This window comes from Pongo pygmaeus, chromosome 19 (assembly GCF_028885625.2).
Source record: "Pongo pygmaeus isolate AG05252 chromosome 19, NHGRI_mPonPyg2-v2.0_pri, whole genome shotgun sequence".
Lineage (NCBI taxonomy): Eukaryota > Metazoa > Chordata > Mammalia > Primates > Hominidae > Pongo > Pongo pygmaeus.
The window spans coordinates 9,815,676-9,839,047 of record NC_072392.2 but is presented as its reverse complement, the minus strand read 5'-3'; the positions used below and the strand labels follow the sequence as shown (position 1 = coordinate 9,839,047).

At 44.3% G+C, this 23,372-nt stretch overlaps 1 protein-coding gene across 1 annotated transcript in view; it reads right to left on the bottom strand.

Annotated features, from left to right (window-relative positions):
• GLP2R (glucagon like peptide 2 receptor) overlaps positions 1-23,372 on the bottom strand; it is a 67,198-nt gene that overhangs the window by 3,057 nt on the left and 40,769 nt on the right. Inside the window, exons 10-12 of the mRNA XM_054459125.2 lie at positions 17,890-17,978; positions 8,236-8,374; positions 1,067-1,108 (exon numbers count right to left, since the gene is read on the bottom strand). Of these exons, the coding sequence (XP_054315100.2) occupies positions 1,067-1,108; positions 8,236-8,374; positions 17,890-17,978 (270 nt within the window). The remainder of the gene's footprint in view (positions 1-1,066; positions 1,109-8,235; positions 8,375-17,889; positions 17,979-23,372) is intronic.

Here is a 23,372-nt window from a genome sequence, read left to right as displayed (position 1 = left end):
AAAACAGAAGATGGTTTTGCTGTCGAGAAGCTTACATAGAATGTAAGCTATGTACATTCTATGTAAGTGTAAGTATATAGTGGGAGGAGACAGAAATAAATATTTACACTTGTAGTAGGGCGAGAGGAGGTTGAAAAGGGGTTGGAAACTCTACCAACTCCTAAAGACAGGAGAAAACACCTGTTCTGGCCTCTGCCCCTCCCACTATCAAACCTTTTCCCAGGGAAGCAGAGAGCTGGTTGGGCTACACAATAATATGAATAACTAAAAGCAATAATAGGCCAGGCTCCATGGCTCATGCCTGTAATCCCAGCACTCTGGGAGGCTGAAGCAGGTGGATCACTTGAGGTCAGGAGTTTGAGACCAGCCTGGCCAACATGGTGAAACCCCATCTCTACTAAAAATATAAAAATTAGCTGAGTGTGGTGGTGGGCACCTGTAATCCCAGCTACTCAGGAGGCTGAGGCATGAGAATCACTTGAATCTGGGAGGTAGAGGTTGCAGTGAGTTGGTATCATGCCACTGCATTCCAGCCTGGGCAACAGAGTGAGACTCTGTCTCAAAAAAATAAAAATATTTTTTTTTAAAAAAGTAATCATAGTTCCCAGGTGTTGAGCATTTGCTATGTGCTCAGCATTCCCAGGGCAAGACTACAAAGCAGGGATGATTGTTGCTCCCATGTTACTGATGAGGAAAGTGAGGCTAAACAAAGTGCAGCGACCCAGGTAACTCAGAGCTCCTGAGGGTGAACCAAGGCGTGAATTCAGATTTTTGGACTCTGAGGTTCAAGCTTGTTTCCTCTGTCACACTTGAATACTCCTTGCATCTCCAGCAGGGCCAGTCCTGGCTTCTGAACTCCTTTATACCCATCCCGACACTTTTTTCCTTTTGTCTGAGCTGCCTCCTGCTCTCTGTACCGGAAGCTCACAATACAAATTTGTCCCTACACATGTTGGTCACTGCACATTACCCCGTAGCATCATCCCATCCACAGAAACCTCCAGAGGTGGGTAGGATTGCAGCCCCAGCCTCACATGAAACCAGGATGGCAACGTGGAAATCATACCTCTCCATTGGCAAAACCATACTGCAAGGCCACCAGGAACCCCTGAAACAAAAGGAGGACACGGCATAAAATCTGACTCCGGAGAAGATGTGTCTGAGAGTTACTGGCAACGTCCAAAGCCCTGCATAGGTTGTAGGAGTTCCCAGAAGAGGCGTGCAACTGCATTGCTTACACTAACTAGAATTAGTCATACTGGTTACATTAACTTGGATTTCCATGGCATCTGTTCTTACTTTGACATCCAGCGCCCTGCCCGCCCCGCCCCGCCCCGCCCCGCCCTGCCTATATCAGCCTAGGTGTTTGCTTAGGTGTTCACAGGTGCACATGGGTCAATGATGATTAAACCCCCAAGACCTTGTGTCATTCATTCAATTATACAAATATTGGGCAAGTTCACTGTTGCATCTCTACTTGGTCATAGTGGGCACTGGCTAATGTTTGTTTATTTGTTTGTTTGTTTGTTAGAGATGGAGTTGCACTCTTGTCGCCAGGCTAGAGTGCAGTGGCTCAACCTTGGCTCACTGCAACCTCCGCCTCCTGAGTTCAAGCAATTCTCCTGTCTCAGCCTCCCAAGTAGCTGGGATTACAGGCGCACGCCACCACGTCTGACTAATTTTTTGTATTTTTAGTAGAGATGGGGTTTCACCATGTTGGTCAGGCTGGTCTCAAACTCCTGACCTCAGGTGACCCGCCTGCCTAGGCTCCCAAAGTGCAGGGATTACAGGCATGAGCCACTGCGACTGGCCTTTTTTTTCTTTTTCTTTCTTTTTTTTTTTTTTTTTGCCTGATTTGCATCCTTTTTGGCCCCTGACCCTCCCTACTCTCTGAGCTTCTGGCAGGGCTGTCAGTCATGTGGTTCCCATGTTCCAGGATGACCATCGCCACAATACTCAGCCCAAAATGGGCTGGAATCTAAGGTGCTCCAAATGCTTGTTTCCATTGTCTTTCCCAGGCTCCTACATATCCTGATTTGTCAGAGAGTCACTGTGATCACCTACATGTCCTGGCTGTCCCTAACTGATGTAAGGGTCTGTGGAATTTGGGCAGTGTGTCTGATATATTGGAGCTGGATGTGTGTGCAGGGCCCAAGTACTTGCATGTTTATAGAAAATGCCAGAACTCACAAGGAAAGGATGCATTTCCAACTAAAGAGTGAAGGTCCCAATGGCAGGCTGACTCCTCTTATATCTCTTGATGATAATGAAATGTGGCACTGGGGAAGGCTTTTCTGCTCTTCCTTATGTAAGCCTTGTTCAGCATGTCCCTTCTGGAGCCAGACCAGGATCTCCACACTGGCAATCACGACATCAACCAAATGCTTGGATTCTGCCCATGAATGTGGAATTTCCCTTCTCTTATGCACCTAGATATTCCATGGCTATAGCTTCCGTAACAGGGGCATAGTGTTACCAGTTAATCATTTTCACACATGCAATCTGGTCAGAGGTTCACAGCTGCCCCATGTGGTTGGCGGGACAGGTTAATATTTGCCTCTGGGCACATGATATCAGAAGAGCTGGTTTTTAGGGTGCCAGGATTCTCACAAACAAGTTGGCTAAAATAGGATTCCACATGACAAATGTGTCTTTTCACTTCCTCGGGTGCTTGCTTCACAGTTTTAGGAACATCCTAGGGTCTGGTTCTCATTCTAGATTAAGCAAGTGTGAAGGGAGTGGGTCCCACAGAACACATGGCTCTTACTTCATATGTCACCGCTGTTTGGCAGTCTCTCCAAAGCTCCACTGATAGCAGGAGACTGGTGGAACTCTCTAAGCAGTAGGCTCTTGAAGAGTAAAGGACCCTCCAAAGCAGCAAGGAAAGGAAGCTGTTAGGGCTGATGCCTGTTCTTGCCAATTCCCATGGTGGAGTCTCTAAAATGATCCACCAAGTGTAGTTCCCCCAACATCTGCCCACCTGTGCTCTTGCCTCTGCCTGGTGCGATGCAGAGAAACACGGCAGGAGTATTCAGAAGGTGGGAGGCCTCTGCCCACACACAAGCCCTCTAAATGTGTTTTCTGCCTCAGTCCTGGTACAAAACACCCTGCAGAGTCACTCTGAATCCTCACGTTCCTCAGCAGTGCAGGGTGATGAGCAGAGCTCTAGCTGGCTTCAGGAACAAATCTTCCACGCTGGTAGCTAGTCTCCAGAGATGGCCCTGATGGTTCCTCTTCTTTCTGTGGGCTCAGGCTGCTCTTCACATCAAAAAGTAGACCTAGTTTTCTCTCCCCTCGACTCTAGGATGACTTTGTGACTCCTTTTACTGATACGATGTCATATAAGTGACATTCTGGGAGTTCTATGCCTGTGTCTTAAGAGGGCTGGAGGTTTCTGCTTCCTCCCTCTTAGAACATTTGCTCTTGGGATGTCCTGAGAGTCCAGCTGCCATGCTGTGAGATATCCAAGCTACATGGAGAGGCCACATGGAGGAGAACTGAGGCCCCCTGAGCTATATAGTCTTAGCTGAGGTCCTGTCCAACAGCTAGCATCAATGTCTAGTTATGTGAATGAACCATCTTGGATGTGCCACTCCAGTTGGGCCTTCAGATGTTTGCAGCCCCAGTCGAAAATTACATGTATCAAAAGAACTATCTACCCTGAACCCAAGCAGCCCAGTCTACTGAATCATTAAAAATATTAAAATGGGGCCAGGTGTGGTGGCTCATGCCTGCAATCCCAGCTACTCGGGAGGCTGAGGCAGGAGAACGGCTTGAACCCAGGAGGTGGAGGTTGTGGTGAGCCGAGATAGCACCATTGCACTCCAGCCTGGGCAACAAGAGCAAAACTCCATCTCAAAATGATAATGATAATGATAATGATGATAATAATAATAATAATAATAATAATAATAAAATGGTTACTGTTTTAAGCCATGAAGTTTTGGTGTGGTTTATTACACAGAATCAGATGACCAACACATCCTCCCAAGGCAGAAGAGTCTGATAGACTAGGATTCTTTCTCAGAAATCTGTCTCACATAGCTCCACATGAATTACTTGTCTTTATCTGGCCTTGGGTGAGTGAGATCAGGTGATCAAGGGCTCACGTTGCCCGACCCATGCCTTCCAGAGAAAAAAGGCCACCAAATATTACTACATAACAGCTGCAAAGTCTTTTTTTTTTTTCCTCTAATTTAGGATTACCTTTTAAAGAAGATTATGGCCAGGAACACAAAAACTCCAAATTACTAAACCTTATCTTTTGAAATTCCCTAAAAGACTGAAATAAACAGGTTTTCATAATGGGAAAAAAATTGCTTATGGATCCTCTGTCTTGGTTCAAAGCCACAAAGAATTCAACTCCAACAGGAGAGAAAAAAATATTGTCCAACTGCTCATACCACATCTCAAGCTCTGGCTCCTTGGCCTTTGGTGAGCATGCAGTGGGCAGACACATTTTCTCTGCTCTTTGTACAAAATCTCAGCACTTGACCCTGCCTGGTATATTGCTGCAATGTATCAGACAGCACTTGATCTTTAAGACTGGTATAGGGAACTTGGTGTCTCCTGGTTCTAATCTTCACAAGGCACCTGAGAGGCACTATGGCATAGTGGTTACAGGCAGGGGCTTAACCTCTGAATAAAAATCTCATCTCTGATACATGTTAGCATGTGAAAGTCCTCTGAGCCTCAGTTCTTTCATCTTTAAAATAGGTATAGTAATTTATCCTTCATAGGGATATTATGTGAATCCTATGAGGCTGAAAGTGTTTCATGTTAAACAGATACTTTCCAGTGTACCATTTTAATTCCTTTGCTAGTATTTTAAATACATTTTTTAAAGTTATTTTCTTAGTGTTTATTCCAGGGATTACAACATGCATCTTAACACAATCTATTTCATATTAACACTAACTTAATCCTGGTAAAATATAGAAATGTTCTTCTATATATCTGTATTTACTCATTCTTCTCTTGTGATATTCTTATCATATATATTAGATCTTTATATGTTATAAACCCAATAATAAAACTTATAGTTATTATTTTATACAATCTTGTATTTTTAAAATCAATTATGAGAAAAAAATCTACATATAGCATTTTAGATTTACCTATGTATCTACCTTTTCCACTGTTTTTTATTTCTTCATGTGGATTTGAGTTGCTGTCTGTTGTCATTTTCTTCCAGCATGAAGGACTTCCTTTGGTATTTCTTGAAAGGGGTGTTTGCCAATAATGATTTCTCTCAGTCTTTGTTTTTATGATAATGTCTTTATTTCACCTTTATCTTGAAACATACTTTTGCTGGATTTAGAATTCTTGATTGACAATTTTTTTCTTTCAGCATTCTGAACATTTTATACCACTGCCTCCTGGCCTCCATCGTTCTGATGAGTAGTCAGCTGTTAATTGTATCATTGGTCCCTGTATGTAATGAATCATTTTTCTCTTGTTGCTTTCAATATTTTCTCTTTATTTTTGGCTTTCAACAGTTTGACTGTAATGTTTCTATGCATGAATCTCTTTGTTTTATGCTTTTTGGAGTTCATCGAGCTTCCTGGATGTGTAGATTAACATTTTTCTTCAAATTTGGGAAGTTTTCAACCATTATTTATCCAAATATTTATTCTACCATTTCTATGTTTACTGTCCTTCTGGGACTCTCATATGTGTATGCTGGTATGTTTGATGGCATTCCATAGGTCTCTGAAGCTCTATTATTTTTCTTCATTCTTTTTTCTTTCTTTTCTACAGACCAGATAATCTCATTGACCTATCTTCAAGTTCATGGGTATTTATTCTGCAATCTTAAATCTAAGCTTTCTTAATAAAATTTTCATATCACTTATTGTAGTTTTCAACTCCAGAATTTCCATTTGGTTCTTATTTTATAATTGTTCTCTGTTGAATTGAGATAATTGAATTCCTTTAATTATTTCAACAACTTTTTCTTTAATTCTTTGAACATGTTTGTAATAGCTTCTTTGAAGTCTTTGTCTGATAAGTCCAACATCTGGACATCCCCCACCCCACCCGGAAAGTTTCTAATGACTGCTTTTTTTTTGTCCTGAGTACGGGCCACACTTCTCTGTTTCTTTGCAGATCTCATATTTTTATGTACAAAACTGGAAGTTTTAGATAATATATTATAACAACTCAGCATTCTGATTCCCCAATCCCCATCCCCGCAGTGGTGGTGGTTGTTTGTTTAGAAAATTGTCTGGACTACTGGTTCTGTGGACTCCGTCTCTGCTGTGGTATACAGCCAGTGATATCTATGCTCATTTTAAAAATTTTGGTTTTTATTTTTAAGTCTGGTCTTCTGATGCTGTTTCCAATAGCTTAATAATCAGCCAGTGATTGATCAGAAGTTGTTTTCAAACACCTCAAGCCCATAAGTCTTCCATACCCTTTGCCAATGGATCCATTTGTCACTTGGGGAACACATTCAAAGTTCAATTTAAAGCCTTCCCTGGCTTTTACTTCCAACCAGACCCCCTCATGTTTCCTCTATATGTGTGCAGAGACTCATATTCAGCCAGAAATGTGTGAATGTCCTTTCTGGTCCTTCTTGAGTGTGTATGCAACCTTATGCATGTACACAACCTTCCAGTCAACCTGAGAACTATGTGGGGGCTTGTCAAGGCCCACTGTGGCTGTCTCATTCCCCAAATCTTCCTGTTAAATTTCTGGCTAGCCCATCAGTATGTTTTTTTACCCCAGATAGAATGACAACTTGAGGCTGTAACATTGTCCTTCCCTGTTCCTTTGTCACCAAGACCACTATTGTATCTGGCAATGCCCAAGGATGAGAGCTTTTTCTGCTCTTTGATCCAAATCAAGTCAGCCTCCCTCCTCAGTGAAGCTGCTAGTTTTCACTAGAATTTCCTCACTGACGGAGCAGGGATTAGAGAACAAAAGCAGTCCCAGACAAAAATAACATAGACTCCCACTGTTATTACTGAGTTTCAGTAATTTTTCTTGAATGAATCCTTCTCTTTTCTTTTTTTTTTAGTTAATTTCTAGGGTCCCAAAATGGTTGCTATTGACAATTGTCCAATTTTATCATTGCTTTTTGGGGAGAAGTTTTGTAGATCCTCTCTTTTTCATCTCAGAAGCCCTGCCCCCACACCAATATTTAAAGATGATTCATTTTCAGATTACTACTCTATGAAGACCTGGGCTGCTGTGCTATTAGTGGTGATCTGTTGCATTAGTGGCCTTCACTAATGAGCTGCCCCTCCCAGCATTCTATGCCTTTGTGCAGTGCCCTACTCTTTCAATCTAGGCTGGGTCTGTGACTTGCTTTAAATGACAGAATGCAGCAGAAGCATCACTGTGCCAGTTCCAGGCATAGGCATTTAAAAGGCCTGGCAGCTCCTGCTTTTATGTTCTTGGGAGCCCTGAACTGCCCTATCCTGTGGAGAGACCACAAGGAGAAAACACATGGAACGCCTAAGGAATGTCATGGACACTGAGAAACGAGGCCTCAGAAATTTGACCCCAATAAAACTAGCCTCAGCTATTTGAGCCATCCAACTTAGGCACCAGTCATGTGAGTGAAGAAGACATCTTGGTAGTTCCAGCCCCAGTACGCATCACAGAAGCAAAGGTTAGCCATCCCTACTAGGTCCTACCTAGATTCCTAACTCCCAGAATAATGAAAAATAATTTTAAAAATTGCCATCTTAAGACACTAAGAAATAGATAATAATTTAAGCAATAGATTACCAAAATATATCCAGGTAACAACCACAGCTGGCCTCTTGTTCCTAGTTTCAACTCCCACACATCTGTCAAGGTTTAATAGCCTCCTGGTCTGAACTCATTAGTCCCTACACAATTTGTGTTGCATTCTGTGTACATGTCACCTGAAGCACAGACAATGCTCACTTTGCACAACGCTCTGCAGAGAACCCAGCAAAAATAGGCACTTAATAAAAGGCTTCACATTGACACTCACAGTTAATACGATCATGAGTCACACCAACTATTACCACCCAGGAAAGAGACCATTTCCCCCTTCTTAGTCACTGAATCATGCTGGCAGGATCAACGCAATACTTCCCCATCTGCATGCCCTTCTAATGCCAAGGGCCCTTACTGATAAAGGCTGCTGATGCTACAATTCTATTTTCATCCACGGGCTCCTTAATTCTGAGCCTGTTTGGGCCACATGCATTTTGTTTTCTCCAAAGTCAAGGCATCTTGGTTCAGATTCCTACTTACATGAAAGGAGCTCAGTGTCAACTGAATGAAAAGTCGTATAAGTTTTGCAAATCCTTCAACTTGATCATCAGTGATGAAAGAGAAGAGGATCTCATGAACGCCCAATAAAGGAATGAGGACCAGTGTTGATTTTGCCAATCTGTAAATGACAACCAAATAACAGTCATGAGGGCCACATGGGGAACAGGCAACATTTCCTGCTTTTCTGTGCCATGACTTTGTTGCAGCTCTTACCATATTGATAGTTGTTTCCCAGATGGTCTCCTTGACTACATTTAATGCTTCAGGGCCATTGTGGTCTTGTTTACTGTTGTGTTCCTACACTTGATGCATGGGGGATGCTCAGAAAACATGAATTGAATGAATGAATGCATGAATTCCCCTGTATAGATTGTCATATGTCTGTAGCTCTTAATGTTTTGCCTGATGGATAGATTTCCATGCAAGTGATTGCCACCCTGGGACACTCCACCCCTACCAGGTTTGTTAAATTTCCTATCACCTGGGTAGCAGTTTCGTCTATCTCTTTCTTTACTCAGGACTTTTGACATCAGTATTTCCAGTGTTACCATGAGAAGGGAGAGAAAATGAGTTGCCCAGGGTCACACAGACACTAAGTAGTAAACCTCGGGCTGGACGTGGGGGCATCTGACCTGCAGTTCTGACCTGCAGACTCCTTTCTGGATTTTGCTGTCAGCCCTCATGTTGCCCCCTAACCCTGGTGATAGTGAGGGCTGCAGGAAATGAAAAACTGATCCTCCTCATAAAAAGTGCAGCGTGGAGGTTCACTGTTGTATATAGTCTACACAAAAAAGACAAACATTCCTTGTGCCACCCACGTGTAAAGTGCACAGCTGGGACCCACATGCTGCATACTGGTGGTTCCCAAATGTGGTTGACTATTAAAATTCCTCACAGAGCTCTTAAAATATGTACGTATAGTTTCCTGGGCTTCAGTGTCAACTCCCTGAATCCACACCTCTGGAGGTTGGGTCCAAGGAAGTTAATTTTTTTTAAGAGACAGGATCTCCCTCTGTCACCCATGCTGGAGTACAGTAGCACGATTCTAGCTCACTGCAGCCTTGAACTCCTGGGCTCAAGCAATCCTCCTGCTCAGACTCCAGAGAAGCTGGGACCATAGGTGTGCACCACTGTGCCTGGATAATTATTTTATTTTATTTTATTTTATTTTATTTTATTTTATAGAGAGGGGATCTTATGTTGTTGCCCAGGCTGGTCTCAAACTCCTAGCCTCAAGTGATATACTATTCCTGCCTCAGTCTCCCAAAGTGTTGGGATTACAGGTGCAAACCACTGCACCTCACCGGATGTGGACTTTTTAAGGAACTCCCCATGGATCCTGAGAAGTAGATAGGTTTGGAAATAACTGCCCTTTACTGTTGAGCTGCTTCTTAATTTAAAACTAACTACATTAGCAGAGATGACTCATATTCAGGGTACGAACAAAACTACTGTCTTATCCACATTGGGAAAGAGGAGCATAATTGTAATGATTTTTTTTTTTTTTTAGCTCGGGTCACTTCTTGTAAAGGGGCCAGACTAGGAGGAACTTCCTTCCCCTCAGATCCCATGGAATTAAAGGTGTAGAAAAACAGGATGGCATTCACAGTTCATGGGGGAGTTTCTTAAGGAAGGTTTAACTCTGTCCAAGAGCAAGAGCTTACTATGAATCCTATGTCTGCAAGGGCCATTCAGATGCAATGTTATCAATGAAACAAACAACCTTACCTTTGTGCCCCCAAAGGATCTAAAGCCAAGAAGAGGGGTGCAGGAGCCACCAGGACGGAGGGACTCCACCTGGCCATGTGACTGTGTGAACCAGAGCCTTGACTATCAGGAGAGGCTGATGAGCAGAGAGACGGAATCATGGGCCTTGGCTATGTGGTTCTCTTGAGCTGAGCTCAGATCGATTCCCATTCCAACATCCACCCCTACAGAAGTCATTTAACTAGGCAACATTAATATGCTCCCCATGAGAGAACATTTCAAGGGTTTTGTATTTCCAGGAGTGTTTTTAAAGCCCTCTGGCCCAAAGGTTACAAAGTGGTGACCATGGATAGTAACTGACCTGCAGACAACTTTTGCTTAGGCCACGGAGCAATTTTTGTTATTGGAGTCATCTTTAAATAATAATATTTTCAGAAAAAGTGTCCAGGTTTCTGGCTTCTTTTGAAAAATGAGGAGATCTGGCAACACTGTGCTCAAATTCTTGCATGGCAATCGTTGGTTACAGCCGGGCAATGGCTGTCCCTTTAGAGGGAAGCTGTGAACTCCAGCCCCCACCCAGCTTGTACCACTCAATTGTGTTACTTGCTTGGCCCTTGTAAGAGTCTGAATTTGTGACCCTTGCTCTGGGTGGTCTGGGTTTTCATGATACAGACTTATATGCCTACAAGCAGACCTGTGTCTTATCATCAGCTTATTCTGATGTCACGTTATAGTGTTATGGTTTTTAAAAATAAACTTTTAATTTTGGAATAATTTTAGATTTACAGAAAATTAGCTAAGGCAGTACAGAGAGTTCTCATGTCTCTTCACTCAGTTTCCCCTAATTTTTTTTTTTTTTTTTTGAGACGGAGTCTTGCTCTGTCGCCCAGGCTGGAGTGCAGTGGAGGGATCTCGGCTCGCTGCAACATCCGCCTTCCAGGTTCACGCCATTCTCCTGCCTGAGCCTCCCGAGTAGCTGGGACTACAGGCACCCGCCACTGCACCCAGCTAATTTTTTGTATTTTTAGTAGAGACGGAGTTTCACCGTGGTCTCGATCTCCTGACCTTGTGATCCGCCCGCCTCGGCCTCCCAAAGTGCTGGGATTACAGGCGTGAGCCACCGCGCCCGGCATAGTTTCCCCTAGTGTTAACATACTACATAACCATGCCCGTTTGTCAAAACTAAGAAACCAACACGGTATATTACTAGGAACTAAAGTTCGGGGTTTATGTGGATTTCCCGCTAATGTCCTTTTCCTGTTCCCTGATCCCACATTTCGTTTAGTACAGAATGATCCATAAAGAATAACAATTTTTTAATAAAGTTTTGGGCTACTCACCCTTCTGGATGGAGACATAAAGGGATTGTCTACCCTTCACCTTATTCTAACTTCTCCTTAGACGAAGTACTATTTGTGTCCCTGTCCAGATGAAAATCCATAAATAGCAATAGCAGTTTACTCTTACAGACTGTGTTTATGCTCATTTTCATCCATAACATTTTGTTTATTTAAATAGTTCCATTTATTGCAATCATTTAACTATCCAACAAATATTTATTGAGCATCTGCTTATGGCACATGAGTGAATATAGTGGGAAAGAAGGAGTTGTAGTCAAAGGCAGCAGGACACAGGAAGAGTATCTGGGCCTGAGTTCAAATCTCAGTGTTGCCAATTATTAGTGCTATGACTGTGGGCAAATTATTTAACCTCTCTCTCTGTTAGTTTCGTCATCTGTAAAAGGAGGATTATAATAGTAATAGCATCTATCTGACAGGGCTGTCATAAGAGTTAAACAAATAACATGGGGTAAACCCTCAGAATAAATGGTATCTGACACATGATGAATGATCAATACATTTTAGTTATTATTATTTTTAAAGAAGCCATCCCTGCCTTTCGGCTGCTTATAACTCAATTTTTTTTAATGAATTTTACTTGAATTTGTAACATTTTTAGTCTTTGGTTGCTGATGTGGTTCAGAACGTGGTACTCCAAAATATGGCACCTTGACATACTGAGTATTTTAAGCTGAAAGAATTTGAGAAAACCATAGAAGTCGGAGAGTCTCTCTAACCTCCCACCCTTCTCCCTTAAAACAGGTCATGAGACCTAGGAAGGATTTTCTGACCTTCTCCGGAAGTAGATCACAAGACCTCATGTGAGAGGTGGAGGAAAGGAACGTCCTTATTTCTGAAGACACTATGACACAAGACTCTGTACAAACAGGCCTTGCTAAATTTCCCCCAGTTTATGACCATTAGATCTCCTTTGTTCAATCATACCTCCCCCATGACTGTCCACTTTGCATCAAACCTAGCATAAAAATACACAAGTTTGACCATTTCTTTGGGTCTTCCTTTCCTTATGAGGTCTCCTACGTCATATAAAACTTATGAACTAAACTTGCATGCTTTTTCTCCTGTTAATCTGTCTTTGTCTAATTTTTAGACCCAGCCAGGGACCCTAAGAGGGTTAAGGAAAAGCTTTTGTTTCCTACATTGCCTATCAGAAAGTCCTTTCAGAAAGAACTGGGGTTTAGCATGTTAAGAAATGCTTGTTGGGCCGGGCGCAGTGGCTCACACCTATAATCCCAGCACTTTGGGAGGCCGAGGTGGGCGAATCACCTGAGGTTGGGAGTTGAAGACCAGCCTGACCAACATGGAGAAACTCAGTCTCTACTAAAAATACAAAATTAACCGGGCATGGTGTCTCATGCCTGTAATCCCAACTACTTCAGAGGCTGGGGCAGGAGAATTGCTTGAACCTGGGAGATGGAGGTTGCACTAAGCCAAGATTGTGCCAAGATCGTGCCATTGCATTCCAGCATGGGCAACAAGAGTGAAACTCCATCTCAAAAAAATAAAAATGAAAATGAAATGTTTCTCCTTTATAAATGAATCAAGAGCTCTGCCCAGGTGCATCCCATGGAGAGTTAAGGCCCTTTATCTAGGGGAAGAGAGCTGCCTCTGAGCTGGGAACCACAAAGAACAGAGAACTCCAGCTGAGCTGAGGGTCTGCTGAACTCTGTCCGCATTCCTAGGGCATTGCTTACACTGTTTATAGCCCCAAAGTTCCTCCTTCACACTTGGCTCAGTTCTCTTTCTCCCAGCCAGACAGATGGACCATTTTTTATTTCCTTTGCTTGACGGTGGAAGCCCAGGGACAAGGGCTAAGACTATAGAAGGTTCTCTGCCTCCTAGCAACTTGCCTCTTCGGCAGGGCCTAAATGTGTTTAATTTAAACTTTCCTAAAATATAATTCTGGAGGGAGGCCAGATCAGGGTTACATTCTAAAAGTTCTCAAAATCTTCAAGAGTTGGAGGCAGCCTGTACCTACAAGAGTTTGGCTAAAATATGCTGGGCCCTGTCACCTCTTCCTTCTTATCCCATCAGAAGTCTTTAAGGGAAAACAAACATGGAAGGGGGTGAGGAAGAGGAACAACTTTCCGACATGGAAGAGGGCAGTGTGAGCTGAGGAGCTGAGGGTTGCCAATGCCCCGCTGGGGTTATAGTAAAGAGCACCCTCTCAGAACTTGAAAGTGAGAGAATTAGCGAGGCTTTCTAAGAGCACAATGGGCAAGTGAGTTCATACATGCTGCTGTAGGATTTACCAGCCCAGGGAGTTAAATAAGGTGGTTTAGGTGTGTCCTGAGAGATAGGTCCCTGCCTTTTTGGTAATGAATAAGCATTAGCTAATCAACTCTATTGCACTCTACACAAAGAACAAGTAAACAGAACGGCAGCCAACGAAAATGGCAGGGAAACCACAGAGGGAGGACGTTCTCAGTACCTATCTCACCCTAGTCTGTGGAGGGCACACTGGATCTGGGGAATGAGCCTCCTTCCCAACAGGTAGGTGGTGCTGTGGGCAGGTGGAGATTTTTCAGGCTACCCCTCAGGATCCTTCAACAGCAAGACTCTGCTTTGTGACGTGATCACCAGTAACGTTCTTTGGATTCCTGGATCTTCTGGTGTTGCGGATTAGGAAATTTTGGGAGGCACGTGGGCACAAGAAAGGAATGCTCTACCCCTATCCCCACCTTCCACAGACGTTAAAAATGAACAGTGTTCTAGTTTATATATATATTGTGAGCTCAGCTGGGGTCAGTCAGCCTCCCAAAGTCTCAGCCACTCAAGAATATAGATGGATTCCCTGTACCATATCCAGGTGGTGGCAAACCCACCAAGGTGAGGCATCTCACCCTGGGAGGACTTTGGGTAGACACACACCCAGGTACCTCTTTTATTATTATTATTATTAAAGAAAAAGGGTCTCACTCTGGCTCAGGCTGGTCTAGAACTCCTGGCGTCATGTGATCCCTTCCCCTTAGGCTCCCAAAGTGCTAGTATTGCAGGCATGAACCACTGCACCCAGCCCCAAGCTCTTCTTCTTAAGCTTTTCCTTTGAACAAGGGCAGGGGAGAGGAAAAAAGGAATTTCCAGACAGACTGCATATGTCAGGCAGGGTTACTCTTTCTCCTCACAAAGCAGTCACCCTGGATCATTGCTCAGCCATGAGGGTCTCCCCAGTATCTTGATTTACCCTTTCCCAGACCAATGGCTCCTGGCGGGTACACACCCTCCAGGGCTATGCCAGGCAATCTATTTGATATTGGAAGAAAATATTATAATAGAGGATAATAGGCATTGTAAATATATTAATTTTTATCTATCCTCTTAAATTTTCTATTTTTTGGTCCAATAATACATATGTTAGCTCATGATACCATGTAAATACATGAGGAGGGACGTGCTCAGAATTTCTTTACTGACAGAGATGCGTGATCAGAAAAGTTTTAAAACTCTAGAGGGGACTCTGGAAAAGAGAATATTGAGGCTGCATGACATTTGTAACGGCCCAACCAGAATATTCCACTGAGAACGTCCTCCCTCTGTGGTTTCCCTGCCATTTTCGTTGGCCACCTTTCTTACTTGTCCTTTCTGTAGAGTGCAATAGAGTTGATTAACTAACGCTTATTCATTAGCATGTGTTCTTTCAATAGAACATCTGGCCCAGCAGTCCTCCATACTGGCTGTGTATCAGAATCTCCTGGGAGACTCTGCAGCAGGGGTATCCATCCTTTTGGCTTCCCTGGGCCACTGGGCCACGTTGGAAGAAGAAGAGTTGTCCTGGGCCCCACATAAAATAAACTAACACTAACAATAGCTGATGAGCTTAAAAAAAAAAAAAAAAAAAAAAAAAAAGATCCATGCATAGTTTTTGTGATATCCGCCACAACAGATAAGCAAAAATGTCCTTTCTTTCAAAGGGTTGGACATGGCTGCTCTGTGAGGTTCTATCCCACACTTATGGAGCCAGAATACCCAGTGGTAGGGCTCATGAGGCTGCACTTCTGGCCGGCTCTCCGGGGATGCTGATGAGCAGCTATGACGAAAAACTATTTAGGGGTTGCTGTGGGTCTTGGGCATGGGGAAGGTGCCAGTGGCCCGTGGTAGGCTTTGGGGGCACAAAGCAGCAGTGTGTCAGCTCTGAGTCCCCTTGGGGTCAACTGCACCATTTCTGTCTCCTGGAAACACTAGCCTCTGTCCACTTTCTGGGGCGCCCTGGTTTTCCTGGCACCTGTTTATTGAGAGAACTCTCCTCCCTGAGTGCACCCAGCAGGGTGGCTAGAGCAGGCCTTGAAGCTCCACCCTCAAAGAGTGGTGAGAGAGGCTAAGCCTTTGGGAAGGGGGCCAAAGAGACTGCTTGGCCACTTGGAGCCTCGACTGGAGGCGCCAAGAGAGACAGCATGGCTCCCTGGAGCCCAGGCCAGGCCAGTTCCCCAGGGCTACGGGTTTCTTGCAAAATGTTTGGACCAAAGCTCCAACTAGCAACTATAGTATGTCTGCCCATTATTGAACCGGGTGTATGTTTACCCTTCTAGACCTCCTAGAGGGAGGGTAGAGTGGCCACCCATATTTATAACCATATCTACAGGCTCCTAGAGTCCTCATAATAAGCAGGAGATGAGTCTGCAGTGACACTCCCATTTTTACACACCAGAAAGCAGGCCAAAGGGGCCAAGGCACTTGCCTAAGGCCAGTAGGCAAGTCTAGGGTCACAGCCAGCTCCCTCCGTTCCACCTCCTGCTCCATGCCAACATCCTAGTCTTAGCGAAGTAGAATTCATGCTCCTCAAATGCAGGGTCTACATCGTGTACACCATTTTTTGTTTGTTTGTTTTTGAGATGGAGTTTTGCTCTTGTCACCCAGGCTGGAGTACAATGGCACGATCTCGGCTTACTGCAATCTCTGCCTCCCGGATTCAAGTGATTCTCCTGCCTCAGCCTCCTTAGTAGCTGGGATTACAGGCATGCACCACCACACCCAGCTAATTTTTGTATTTTTAGTAGAGACAGGGTTTTCCCATGTTGGCCAGGCTAGTCTTGAACTCCTGACCTCAGGTGATCTGCCCGCCTTGGCCTCCCAAAGTGCTGGGATTACAGGCGTGAGTCACCGAACCTGGCCTCATGTCCACCTTTTATTCCAAGCACAGTACCAGGCACATTGTAGGCATCTATTAAATATTTGTTAGATAAAAGGAAAAACTCCCTTCCCAGCACCTGGGTTAGGCCTTATAAAGGGGAGAAAAACAGGGCTAGGGCCATCTTCACTGGTGCCCACCTCCTCTGCCTTCCTGTGTGGACTGGAATTCCTACTCTTAGAGCTATTCTGTGGGTTAAAACACTCCTGTTCCAGAGCCCTGCTGAATGCATATGCCACATAGAAAGCAAAGAATAGGCCGAGTGTGGTGGCTCACGCCTGTAATCCCAGCACTTTGGGAGGCCAAGGCTAGTGGATCATGAGGTCAGGAGTTCGAGACCAGCCTGGCCAACATGGTGAAACTCTGTCTCTACTAAAAATACAAAAATTAGCCGGATGTGCTGGCAGGTGCCTGTAATCCCAGCTACTCAGGAGGCTGAGGCAGGAGAATGGCTTGAACCTGGGAGGTGGAGGTTGCAGCGAGCTGAGATCACGCCATTGCACTCCAGCCTGGGCGACAAGAGCAAGACTCTGTCTAAAAAAAAAAAAAAAAAAGTGAAGAATAACTAGGAAAAGAGGGAGGAAACCCTTTATCTCTCATTCATTTGCTTTTACAACAATGCAGATCTAATAAATACCTATGATCTGATTTACTACGAATGAGGACTGCTGTCATCTCAGAAAGAGGAAGGTGAGACACAGCGATGACAAGTCACAAATAAAGGATGCCTGTGGAAGGATGTCTTTCCTTAGACCCTAGAAGTTTGTGGTCTCATTTCTCAAGGTCTCAAAAACACCCAAATAATCTCTTCTCTTCAAATCCTTCCCCAAGGAAGGCAAGTGCCAAACTTCTCTTCATATAAGACTGTCCTTTTCCCACAACCACCCATTCTTAGAAACTTTTTTTTGTTTTGTTTTGTTTTGAGACAGGGTCTCACTCTGTCACTCAGGCTGGAGTGCAGTGGCACAATCATGGCTCACTGCAGCCTCAACCTTCTGGGCTCAAGCAATCCCCTCACCTTAGCCTGGGACTACAGGCATGTACCACGCCTGGCTAACTTTTGTATTTTTGGTAGAAACGGGGTTTCACCATGTTGTCCAGGCTGTTCTCGAACTCATGGCCTCAAGTGATCCTCTTGCCCCAGCCTCCCAAAGTCCTGGGATTACAGGTCTGAGACATCACTCCTGGCCTCTTAGGGGCATTTTAACAGTTTTCTGCTGGGGGATGTGAATGCCCTTGACTACTCACCATTTGCTTCATCATCATAGAAGGTCCTCACCGTTGACAAAAGTCTCATTTGATCCTACAGCACCTTTCCAGAACTGCTCTTTCTGATACCCTGGCCTTAGGAGATAAATGTCCTTCCCAAGACATCAGGCAGAACAGCCAGAGGCCTTACAATAACCTTGGACTGCTGGGGACCAACCTTAAGCCACTCACCTGTATTTATAATCTCTGAAGCACATTTGATGAGCTTTGAGCTTAGAAATGAGAAGCTTGAGAATTTTCAGGAAGATGAAGAAATTGACCTTGAAAAAAAGAGCAGAGTTGGGTAAGTAAGTGATGAACTCCACATAGCTGTGAATTTCAAGGTCAGGCTGGGCTCGGCCGTCAGTTCCATCAGTTCAATGTAAACCAGGGGCAATTTAGCAGTTAGCTGGCCAGGTAGTAAATGCTTAGCTGTGATCGCCACTGTCCTAAAGGCCATCTGAATCTCCACTGTCCCAAAGGCCATCTGAATCTCCAAAGTCCCAAAGGTCATCTGAACTGAAAGTCTGGAAGGAATTTCAGGAAGTGATTTAGTTTATTATTCTGCCTTAAGGAGGCCTATCATTAAGGCCATCTAGAAAGGCAGGTGGACGTTCACATTATTATTATTACCGTTACTGTTATTAACTAGCATGTATTGAGTACTTATTGAGTACTTATCACTAAGTACTAAGTACTTAATACTTATCACTTAGTACTTAGCACCATGCCAGGCTTTGGGCTAAGAACGGTCCAGGCATTCTTTTAGCTAATTTTTATGACACCCCCCTAAGGTAGCCACAACTATTTTTATCCTCATGATGCATTGAGAAAACAAGAGGCACAGAGAAGTGTAATTCCCAGGTTGCACAGCTAGTCAGTGATTGAGCCTGTAATTAAACACAGATTCATTGGGTTATAACCCTCCCTTCACTTAAACAGAACGCCATTCTGCCTCTCTTCTTTAAAGAACTCCATCCCTGGCCAGGCACGGTGGCTCACGCCTGTAATCCCTGCACTTTGGGAGGCCGAGGCGGGCGGATCACGAGGTCAGGAGATCCAGACCAGCCTGGCCAACACGGTGAAACCCCGTCTCTACTAAAAATACAAAAAAAAATTAGCCGGGCGCGGTGGCGGGTGCCTGTAGTCCCAGCTACTCGGGAGGCTGAGGCAGGAGAATGGCGTGAACCTGGGAGGCGGAACTTGCAGTGAGTTGAGATCGCGCCACTGCAATCCAGCCTGGGCGACAGAGCAAGACTCCGTCTCCAAAAAAAAAAAAAAAAAAAGAAGAAAAGAATTCCATCCTTATTGGTGTCTAACTTGAGATCCTGTTGCTGCTATGGAATTCACAGACAGCATATGCTCTCTACTTCCCAGAATTCATTCCATGGCTGTCATGGACTGGGAAAATCCAGCCCTTCATTGTCAGCCTTTAAAGAAATTTTAAAATATGCCTGCAAATTCCTTGGCCCTTCTCCCTTCAAAAGGTAGAGCCTAATCCCCCTTATTCGCCTCTTGAGGTGAGCCAGATTTAGTTACTTGCACTTAATGAAAAGAATATGGTGTAATAGAAGTGGTGCTATGTGACTTCTGGGCTAGGTCCTCAAAAGGATGGCTGGCTTCCACCCAGCTCTCTCTCTCTCTCTCTCTCTCTCTCTCTTAGGTTTCTCACTCCAGGGGAAGTCAGCCACCATTTTGTGAAGACACTCAAGCGGCCTGTTGGGAGATCCACATAGGGTAACTGAGTTCTCAGGCCCAAAACCAGCACCACCCACCACCAGCTACGTGTGTGCACCACCTTGGGAGCTGATCCTCCAGCCCCAGCCAAGCCTTCGGATGGCTGCAGCCTCAGGAGAGATCAAGAGCCCCCTGGAAGTGGTGAAAAGCAAGTGGCTGGGTTTGGGTAGAGCCTGGAGAATGAGAACAGGGTTTGTGAGAAGTGAGACTGGAGAGGGGAGGAGGGTCCGTTTCTGCAGGGTCTTTCACAGCCGTGCTAGGTAAGGAGTTTGGGTTTTCTTCTGAAAGCAATGAAGAGCCGGTGATAGATTTTAAGCAGGCAAGTGACCTGATCAGATTTGTACTTCTGCATTTCAGAAAGATAATTTCAGCGGCAGTGTGGAGAACGGATTGGGTGAGGGTAAGGCTGGAGGAGGGGAGATCAGTTGGGAAGTAGTTTCAGAGTTCCTGGGGGATGGTGATGGAGAAGAGAACTCAGCAGCAGTCCTGGCGCTTCCATGATGGAGAGGAAGGGATCAATCTGAAATGATGAAGAAGTATGAGTCAAATGATCTTTGTTATTGATTGGATGTGAGGGCATGACCTTGACATTTTGTGGTAGATCTCAAATGTGCAGTACTGCCATTCACCAATAAAGGGATCACATGGGGAAGGAAGAGCATTGGGTGGGAAGTAGAGGGTGGATGAAGACTCCAGTAGTTTTGAACACAAGAGATGTTCCAAGGCAGTTAGATATTTATGTCTGAATCTCAGCAGAGAGTCCCAGCCAGAGCATGAAGTCACTGGAATAGACAAGATTACCCAGGGAGACTGTGTAGCTGGGAGAGAAAGAGGGTTAAGAGAATTGCCTCGTAGTGAAGGAAAAGATGGAGAAAGTGGAGACAGCAAAGGTGATGAAGAAAGAGTAGCTAGGGAGGTTAGAATAAACCACACAGAAGGGGCATCCTGGAAGCCCCCGAAAGGATGAATTTTAAGAAGGTTTAAATGCTACATAGAACTTAAGCAAAATAAGACTGCATTTAGCAACAAGGAGCTCACTAAGAGAAGCTGCAATGCAGAGGTGGGATCACAAGCCGGATTCCAGAATTTGGTTTTGTGGATGAAATGTGAAGAGGAGAGACAGCATAGACAACATTAAAGAGGCTTGGCTGTGAAGGGAAGTAGGGCATTCAAACATTAGTTGACAAGGGATACACAATGAGATAATGTCTCCTTGGTTTTATTTGCAGGGCTGGAAGAGGTTTTTGGTTGCAACTATTTTTAAGATTAAAAAGACCACGCTGGGAGCAGTGGCTCCCACCTGTAATCCCAGCACTTTGGGAGGCCGAGGTGGGTGGATCATGAGGTCAGGAGTTCGAGACCAGCCTGGTCAACATAGTGAAACCTCATCTCTACTAAAAATACAAAAATTAGCCAGGCATGGTGGTGCGCACTTATAGTCCCAGCTACTCAGGAGGCTGAGGTGGCAGGAGAATCGCTTGAACCTGGGGGGTGGAGGTTGTGGGTGAGCCGAGATCGTGCCACTGCACTCCAGCCTGGGCAACAGAGTGAGGTTCCATCTCAAAAAAAAAAAAAAAAAAAAAAAAAAATTAAAAAGACCTAAAAATGGCTTTATGCAATATAGAAAGAACTGACAGAAAGGGTGATCAGGCAACAATTAATAGAACAAAGTCTCTACAGACATTGAGTCAGCACAGTACTAATGTCCCTACCTAGAAATAAAATCCTTTAGCTACATATTGAAATGCAAGCTGTAGAATTCAATATATGTCTGTTATTATTTGCTTTTATTGTCCTCAGGAGAATCAATGCTTAATGCTAAAAGGCTAGAGTTTCAGGCAAGAAGCTAATCCTGAAGCCAGCAGGAATGATGGAGGTTCCCAGCCAAATAATATTTAGGAACAGAAAATTTAAATACAAGCTAAATGTAATCAAGTAATGTATTTCTTTTAATGGGCTATCTGCCTCTCATCATAAAGAGAAAACGTTGTGTCCTTGGCTTAGTGATTTGTTGAACATAGGCATTTTTCTTACAAAGCAAGCTTAACAGCAGAAAGGCATTTATTTCAGCAAATTAATTTCAATCAGGACTGTCTCCTAGGCAATGAAGGGTTATAATGGGAAGCATGTTGATTCACTTTTCTCTGTGTCTTCCAGAGATCAGACATGAGAAAATGGGCATCAACCCATAGAACATACGAAGGAGGCACTACCTCACTGCCACAGGATGAAACCCTAGCTGGGGGTACCACGAAGCCTCTGCTCATCTGGGCTTCCAAGAAGACAAGAGTCAGCAGGTACTTTTGGATGGTGCTGTTCTTCATTTGCACACAAGCAGGAAAGGGGCTGAGTGAGGACATTTTCCAAGAACCCAGCCAACTCCTCCAGGATTCTGTGACCAGATGGGGGTGGGTACTAAGGACCCCAAATATATAAGGATCTCTTCCAGATTCTGGAAAATACAGATGCATTCTCAGATGTGACATTCTTGGTGACACTTTCTTGTTACCCCAGCTTCTGTGCTCAGATCTGGGCCTGCAAGTTGGCAGAGGTGATTGCCAGTATAGCGGGAGCTCAGGGGTAGGCCTCGTCTACCCCTAAACTCTTCCATCTACCGCCAAACCCCTCCTACTCTGGCCTGCTGTGTGGACTAAAATGCTTATCCTGTAGAGCTACTCTTGTGAGTCAAAACACTCTTTCCCCAAGAGCCCTGCTGAAAGGCAGACACTGAAGCTAAGGAATCACTGGGAGAGGAGGAAGGAAGCCCTTTCTCCATTCATTCACTCATTCATTCATTCATTCATTTTTGCAACAATGAAGACTTCAGTAATTACCTAGGATCTGGCTTATTATCACCATTTAAAGCAGAAGATGGGGTGTAGCAAAGCTAAGTTTTGATGGGGTGGGAAAACCCAGAGTACAGGGAGATTCACACTTTAAGTCTTTAGAAGAGGAGAGCACAGGAGTGAGGAAATGTCTTGGGAAGCCTGAAGCCACAGAAAGCCCCTGGGTTCCTGGTGGGGCAGAGGACCTAAAGAGGGACAAGGCCAGTGAAGACGAATTTTACCAGTGTATCAGCTTTGCCAAGTTCTGAGGCTATCACGGAAGATTCAACAATAGTAAATGCAGGCTTTTGACTTTATGATTTCATAAAGTCAACAGATGGTTCATTCAATTTGTTAGCTCAAAACAGCCATTTCACTGGGTCTGTTAACTGCAGGGAGCAGGGTATGGATAGAATGACCTTGTGTAATGTAATTATTGTGTAAGGCTGTCCTTGAGCAGGACTAGTCAAGGCTTTACCAATATTCTACTGAGGGCTGGGGAGACTAGGCTGTAAGAATATGCCAGGTTTCAAGATGGTTCAACTCTAAATGTACACTTCAGATGACAGGTGAAGTAGCGAAGTCTTACACAAAGAAAGAGGTGGGAATTCTACAATTTCTGTCTGGCAAGAGACCCAAAGGGCATCTGGATTCTTCAGGTTGCCACATTATGGTCATTTCTGAAAAACAGGCAACCTTGTACCAACAAAGCAGTAAATGAAGTTTGCTGATGCATCTGGATTTCTAGCATGTTGTACACTCGCATCAACCCAGATGCTGGTCAGCAAATGCAGACCCAGACTAGGGGATGGTGGGAGAGATCCAACTGTGATAACTAGGGATGTTCACCACGGAGCCGGGCCCTGGGATGGGACACTCTCCTAGGTCCCAGTGCTTTGTTCACCATGCACAGTTGGCTTTTCCTCAGAAGCCTCTGATCCATGTTCCCCAAAATTGGGCTCAGGCTCAAATTTGACCAAGTTGAAAGAAAATTGTTAAGTACCTAGAAATGCCAAGTGCTACTAGATCAATCCTGATTATTGTTACACTTTCTTACTTCAGTTTAAATATAACGTATGTGGGGGCCAAAGAATTATTATTTTTTTCTTAACA